At 44.9% G+C, this 7,396-nt stretch overlaps 1 protein-coding gene across 5 annotated transcripts in view; it reads right to left on the minus strand.

The window, feature by feature from the left end:
• The window catches only part of LOC143217918 (dynamin-like GTPase OPA1, mitochondrial), a 91,307-nt gene that overhangs the window by 31,095 nt on the left and 52,816 nt on the right, over window positions 1–7,396 (minus strand). For all 5 annotated transcript variants that reach the window (XR_013010934.1, XR_013010933.1, XM_076442650.1 and 2 more), the window contains exons 3-4: window positions 1,394–3,024; window positions 267–1,265 (exon numbers count right to left, since the gene is read on the minus strand). Coding sequence is in view for 3 of the 5 variants with exons in the window: in XM_076442650.1 (XP_076298765.1) it covers window positions 267–1,265; window positions 1,394–3,024 (2,630 nt within the window). In the remaining 2 variants the exon portion in view is untranslated. The remainder of the gene's footprint in view (window positions 1–266; window positions 1,266–1,393; window positions 3,025–7,396) is intronic.

Below are 7,396 nucleotides of genomic sequence, written 5' to 3' on the forward strand. Positions count from 1 at the left end.
TACCCTTCTGGAATTAGTACCAACTTTTGCGAAGTATCAACCGCTTATAAAAAGAAAACTTCTCAACACTTTTCTCAAAATGATCACACTGGTTCAATTTATCAACTCCAGACTTTCTTATGGTGAGCACAGAGAGATGTCATTAATGTTCGTTTCTGCACATGTTTTCTTGTATTTTAAAAACGCGAATATACCATAAATGCATAAAGACCCGCAGTCTGGTAACGAATATAAAATTAAATTGTGAGAATGTCAAGGTAACTCACATGTTTGGAAGCGCAAGCACCACAGATGTAGATCCTGGGCCTGGACCACTCCCCAGTTAGCTCCGCGTAGACGACCTCCTGCTTCTTGGCCGCCTCGCTGGAGGTCCTTTCGTCCCACTTCCTTAATCTAAGGAAGTTGCCAAACTCAGGAGAAAACTCAGTGCTTGGTGAAGATTTCGTCTCGCAGACCTCCAAGTCCTTCGACTTGGCGATCTCGCAATGTGACGTCTGTTCTTCAGCGTTCTTCCTGTCCCCTTGTAGCTCCTGAGACTCTTCCGACTCTCTGGCGGTGAGACTCTCGTCCTGAGTGATATCGGTGACTTCTAGAAGCGGGACCTGGCGTAACCTGTTCAGTGTGATCCGCTCCTTCAGCAACTGCTGCTTCTTCCTGAGGGTCAGCTGCGTGGAGATATCGAACTTGCTGAGGTCCTTAATCGAGCAGGTCCATTGCTCCTTGCCGTCGTACTTCCTCGGGAAGTTGTACTTTTCAAAGGACACCCGTCTAGGATGGGACCTGTTGCTCTTGCCAGGCTTCTGAGCATATTCACTGGAATTCTCGTAGTCCTCGTTGCTGTACTCTTTGGAGTACACCGGGGTCGCAGCAGTCAACGAGATGTCTATGGGAAGTTGGATCTGGTTAATGCTGTGCTCGTAAAAGGTCTGCTGCTGCTGCTGCTGCTGGGGTTTCGTGTCTACTATAGAGGACGTTGGCGTGGCCATCGACGACGAGGAGCTTTGCAGCTTGCCGTCCAAATGGTGAAGAAGGTTCTCCCTGATGTTGCAGCTGACGCTGCTGTAGAAGGAACTGTCGAACTCTGGACTGCCTGGGTTGCTGAAGATGTCCTTCGTCGGGACTATCGGCTTCAGCAGGATGGACTCTGTTCGGTGCTCGTGGCCAGGCTCCTCTGGTCTGAGCTCTTTGGGGCTTAGGGACTCCGGCTTGTCCCTGGTGCTCTGGGTAACCAGCTCCTTGATGGGGGCGGGCTCCTTCATTTTTTCCTGAGGAGAAACGCAAGAAATACAGTCACTTTTAAAATGAAATTTGTATTCAATCGACTCTAATATACAGGTACAGGCATTGACATAAGGAGGGAACTATATACATGAAATAAAAGGAGGGAACTCACCTGAGTCTGAAGGTTCCTGTCCACGTTCCCCCCATGGTTCTCGCTGATGTGGCACACCAGAGTTTCCCTGTTGGGGTACCTCGTGGAACATTGAACACAGGCATGGTATTTATCCCCATGGTTACCCACCATGTGCTGAAAAAGTCCCTCCAGACTCTCAGCACACTTGTCGGAGCAGTACTGGCAGTTCTGCGAGGGTCTCCTCGAGTTTCTTTCCGACCTCCTGCCTCCGCCCTGCTGGTGGACCCTCTCAGTGTGTCTTTGCCTCAGAGATATGGAAAGAAACTTTCGGTCGCAGTAAAGACAGAGGTGTCTGACAGTGGGCGATGGAGGTTTGAAAGAAAACTTGGTTCCCTGAGAAGAAGAAGACGATGAAGAAGGTGATGGTGGCAACTGAGGACCTGCCGAGTCACTCGTCTGGCAATTCTGGAGCACAGAGGCTACTTTGTCTAGAGGCAAACTACAGTGAAGGCTCGTCATGACGAGATCCGGGTTCCTCGAGCTTCTGGACTCCTCGGAACTATTCTCCGGCTTCTTGTCCTCCTTCTCCTGACAGTTCTCGTCGATCAATTGATTGATGCCGCTCAGAAGATCGTTCAGGAGGTCCCTACAAACGTTCCTGAGCTCCACGTTCTCCGAGACGAATTCCCTAGGGTCCTCCTTGACAGATTCCGTGCTGGTCTTCTCATCCACCTGATGATCGCTTAACCTCTCCATGATGATCGTCCCCAGCGAACGGTTCTGCTTCTTCTCCTCTTCTTGGACCTCGTTCTTCGCAGCCTCCGAGGCCTCAGACTTTGCTTCTTTGGAAGAACACTTACTGTCTTTACACGCATCCTCCTCGTCGACGTTACCTGCATTACACGACACAATTCCTTCCTCCGTCTCACTAGGTTTAACCTCTACAGAATCCTCCAATTGTTGGGGGCCTTCGTCTTTATCATTCGACTTCTGATACTCCAGACAGGGCTCTTTACCAGCATTGCCTCCTACAACGTTCTCAGACGCCTCAGACTGCTCCAACAGCAAAACAGCAGTCTCCGTTCTGCTCTCGTTTGGCTTCGAAGGCTCGAACTTGGCTCCGGGACCCTTCGAGTCCTCGTCCTCGTGATCCTCGGCCAATTTCTCCTGCTCTACGTCTTTGTCCACTTCCTTCTTCTGCCCCACGTCATTCTCCTCTTCGTCTTTGATCACGCCGTTCAGCACCGTCATCACATACTTCTCCAGCGTCTCGAGGTTCCTCTCCACGCTGTTCCGGTCGTCCTCCTCTTTTCTAGCCGTGTCCCCGTTCCGCGTGTCGGGGACCTTTTTCCTGAGATTGTTGATCACGTTGCTCAGCCTGCTACGCTTGTCCTGGGCCGTTTGAGCCGATCTGTAGGTGTGACCGTGCTTCTCCTGCTGCTGTTGACGGTCGCCGTTCGCGCTCGCTGGATGGCTCACGCCAAGGTCGTCGAGATTATGCGTGGAAGCGACCATTCTGGCATCGACGCCCGACGGGGACGACGCTGTCGTCGTCGCGGCCGTGCTCGGCGTCGCCGCCGTCGTCGCCGACGGGGAGAACTTCGCCCCGTGGAACACCTCGGCTGCTTCGCTGCTCGTCTTGCTGCCAGCCACGTCTGCAGAGGCAGCTTCTGAAAATGGACAACAATTATCAACTGGAATAAACAAGTTTTTATCAGAATATTTTTCTCAAGTTAACCCTTGTGTAGCTAACCGGGTACCCGGGCACCCATTTACTGTATTTCTTTCAACAATTTGTTAATGTTCCTCTAGAAAATATTACACAATTTCTCTGGATGTTCATTCTTTACTCGCTAATATGTAAAAAAAAAAGAAACATGTTAAATATAGAACTGCAGAAGTGTATGTATAGTGCCAATGCCTTCGTTAAAAAAAGTAAGTGTTGATTTCTTTGGACGATTAGCTTTCTGACAAAGGATCGAGCACCGTTCTGGAATGGAAACGAAGGTTTTTTCCTTCCTCGAGGAGCTTCCTGTGCAAGGATTTAATTTACCGCGGCCGGGGGTGCAATGGCGGATCCTTCACGAGCTTTTTCGTACCAGCTGAATGTCAGTTGCCGACCGTAAAACGACTTAATCGGCTTACGGACTGGCTTTAATAACTTCTACACAGGATATTAAACGGGAATCGGCGAACTTGTACGCGCCGGTGTTATTGCGAGAATTGTTTGGCTTCGCGTAAATCTGTTTTTCCTTCGAATAAACAAGATTCTGAAGTCAGCAATTTTAAGTTTCTGGAATCTTATCCGGCTACGATTGAGTAGTACGAACCAACTGGCGCTGTTGCCGAATTGCCATTATCAATTGCAACTTCAATTCATGATCATGAAGCAGCCTTAAGGGGATAGTATAGGCTCTATTTGTAACTAGAAAATTACTAGAATTTTACTAGAAAAATGGCTCGAAACATGGGTTTGCGCGCTGTCGGTTTTCGTCCTTATTTGAGCTAATTGTGGGCTGGATGAGGGCTCATTCGAAAGAGGAAGGTTAAACACACTGCGCCCTGGTTACGAGGTTAACGAGATTATGTTTATAACTAATAATATGAGGGCCCAAAGTAGAGAAAAAATCTAGAGAAAAAACTAGCACATTTCAATGCATTTTTCTGTCTCCAAAAGACTTTATGACTTATGAGATGACCAGGGCGCAGCGCGTTGAACCTTCCTCTTTAGAATGAGCCCTCACACAGCCCAAACTTTGCTCAAATAAGGACAAAAACCGACAGCGCGCAGACCCACTTTTTCGATCGAAAATCTGGTAGTAAATAGCAAATATCTAGCAAATAACTAGAATCTTACTAGAAAAATGGGTCGAAACATGGATCTGCGCCCAGACGTTGATTGACCCTATTAGAACAAATTGTGGGCTGTGTGAGGGCTCATTCGAAAGAGGAAGGTTCAACGCAGCGCGCCTTTCTCATCTCATAAGCCAAAAAAGTCTATTAGAGACAGAAAATGCATTGAAATCTGCGGGATTTTTTCCTAGATTTTTTCTCGACTTTGGGCCATCATATTATTAGATATAAACATAATCTCGTTAACCTCGTGAGAAAAGCGCGCTGCGTCTAACCTTCCTCTTTCGAATGAGCCCTCACACAGCCCACAATTTGTTCTAATAAGGTCAATCAACGTCTGGAGGCAAACCCATATTTTCGACCCAAAATCTAGTAAGATTCTAGTTCCTTTCTAGTTACAAATCGAGGGTAGACTACCCCCTTAAGGGGGAACTATACCCTCGGATTGTAACTAGAAAATAACTAGAATCTTACTAGATTTTTGGTCGAAACATGGGTTTGCGCGCCTGGATTTTTTGTCGTTATTTGAGCATATTTTGAGCTGGGTGAGGACTCATTCTGTAGAGGAAGGTTAAATACAGGGCGGTCTTCTCATGATTTAACGAGATTATGTTTATATCTAATAATATGAGTGCCCAAAGTAGAGAAAAAATCTAGAAAAATAACCGCAGATTTCAATGTATTTTTCTGTCTCAAAGAGACTTTTTTGACTGATATGGCGAGAAGAGCGCCTTGCAATGAACCTTCCTCTATCAAATGAACCTTTGTGCAGCTCAAAATATGCTCGTATAAGGTCAAAAAATCCAGGCGCGTGATTTCGTTCACATTAGCATAGATTTCCCCATGAAGACAGAGGTCCTCCCGGATGCAGAGCCAGTCTAGAGCCAATTTTAGTTTAGTTCGTTTAGACGAGATGGCGCCTAGTCAGGAGGACTGTCAATCAGTGCTGTGATATTGTGCAACATTTCACTGCTGCACTGCTGTCAACGTGGAATCATAGCAAAACTGACACAGACGAGGTAGATATTCTCATCGGTGGCACTAATATTAGTGCCACCTGCCCTGTATAGCGGCTATTCGCGACGAGCTGAATAGAATATAGAAATAGCAAGCAACTCCATCTCGTGTTCATTAGGCAGTTGCGTGTTTATCAATGTTACCAAACTTTTTTTTTGCACAGATGTTTATAACATTGATAAATAGTTATTTTCTAGTTACAAATCGAGGGTATAGTTCCCCCTTAATGAACAGTGCAAGTGTTAATCCGAGGTAGCGTGTATGCTAAGCGAGTGGGAGCTTTGTATTATACCTGCTCTCCTCTTTCACACGGGGCCCAAGAAGATTAAATTACAGGGTGTAGCAATCCATAATCCTGGAAGAGAGGAATCTGATTCAAAGGTCCTCGGATTTTCAGACGTGGGCTGAAGAGGAACTTAAATTAGAAACTTGATGGATGACGGCTTCAAAGGTACGCGATATTAATAGACGGGCAAGATATTAGAGGGACAACGAGGGATTAGAATCGGATGGAAATTATAGATTCTCCGTGTCTATGGAGGTACATAGCTGGTCAGGTATGTATAGTCTAAGGTTCGTCGAGATTGGAATGTCGAAAGGAAGGGTCCGCTTCGGTCGAGATGCGTTTATTTTCACGGGCGGAACGCCAAGTGGTGCGCGAGGCCGTGTCCGTTGAATCGCGTTTCGATATCTCGTTACTCGTTCACGAGCTTCTCCGCTCGTGAACCTTCCTCTGGGATCGAACTGGACGTCCGTGAACAGCCGGAAGAAAAATGGGAGTCGAAATACACTACTCTACGAAATTAAAGGGACACTGACTGAAGGACTCGGCCAATCTCTGCACCCTTTGCAACTTTTTGTTTAAAAAATCGGATATTCCGCCTGTGCTAATTTTACAGAACGAATTCTGTCACATTACTAAATTTCGGTTTTTTCTTCAGTCTCTTTTCTGTCATGAAAAGTGTGGGAGATTGAAGTTGCAAATTCAAACGACTGTACTAAGTTCAACAAATTTTGTAGAGAGAAATCTGCCCTTTACAACGAGCCCTTAAAAATTGACCTGCTATTTTTCATCGCGGATTTATGGTACTTTGAATTGAAAGTGTGCCGTTGATATTACAGTAATTTGTTAAATGGTTTTTTGAGCCGCGCCAACTGTAACACTTAAAAAGTAACTATATGTGTAACTTGAGAATGAACCTTGAAAAAATTAACAACCGTCTGAAACGAAAAAACCCCACTCTACCTTATCGCAGTAATTATAATGATTTTTCTGTTTCATGTTGGCTGGCATGATGTCGATGAAAGTTCTTCCCCTCGATCGATCAAGGGAACTAGCTATCACCAGGATGTAAATAAAAGCCTCGATAATATCTTGCCCTGGTTACGGTAATGGATTTGATGCGTAATCCAGATTGCAGAATTGCAATTCTATCTCAGTAGTAATTTCAGTGTGTCCGATCTGTTTCGCTTTTTCTGAAACTTGGCCGAGCAAGTTCGAGAGCAACTTAAATGGAAGTTTTTTAATTGAACGTGCCATTCTGCAGGGAAAATGTTATCGCACCGCCATATTGGGAACTCGTTGCGTACAGAACTCTCTTCAACAGAAAATCCCTAGGATTTCATATTTCAGCACAACTTGGAAGTTCTTCTAATCTAGAGAATTACTCTTCAATGGATTATATCTCGTATAAAGAACCCCGCACTAATCATATGGAAAATCTATCCCGGTAAAATCAGTTGGATTTATCATATGTTGTATGATCTACTGAACAAAAGATGTAATGGACACAAAGCTCAATAATGGACAGTTATCGAGTTATAATCAGTCAAACATGACAAATTCGAGCTGCCGAATACTCAAATCTTTCGATTAATAAACAAATGACTGATTACACTGTCCAACAGCCAAAAAGTATTTCGATTCCCACTATGCGATTCTTGTAGAGTTTTCCGCGCTGATTCCGAATCTGGTTTTAATTTTTTTCCTATACGTCCAGTTTTTGAGAAAATGGAGTTTAAAAAAAAGACATATTTTTCAACTTTAAACAAATATTGCGATGTTATTATAAAAGATATTGAATTGTTCTTTACAGCAAAAGATTCTGTAGACTTTCCCGAATACAGTGATATCCAATATTAATACATTATGATTGTTTAAACATGTTTAAA

Source organism: Lasioglossum baleicum, chromosome 18 (assembly GCF_051020765.1).
Source record: "Lasioglossum baleicum chromosome 18, iyLasBale1, whole genome shotgun sequence".
NCBI lineage: Eukaryota > Metazoa > Arthropoda > Insecta > Hymenoptera > Halictidae > Lasioglossum > Lasioglossum baleicum.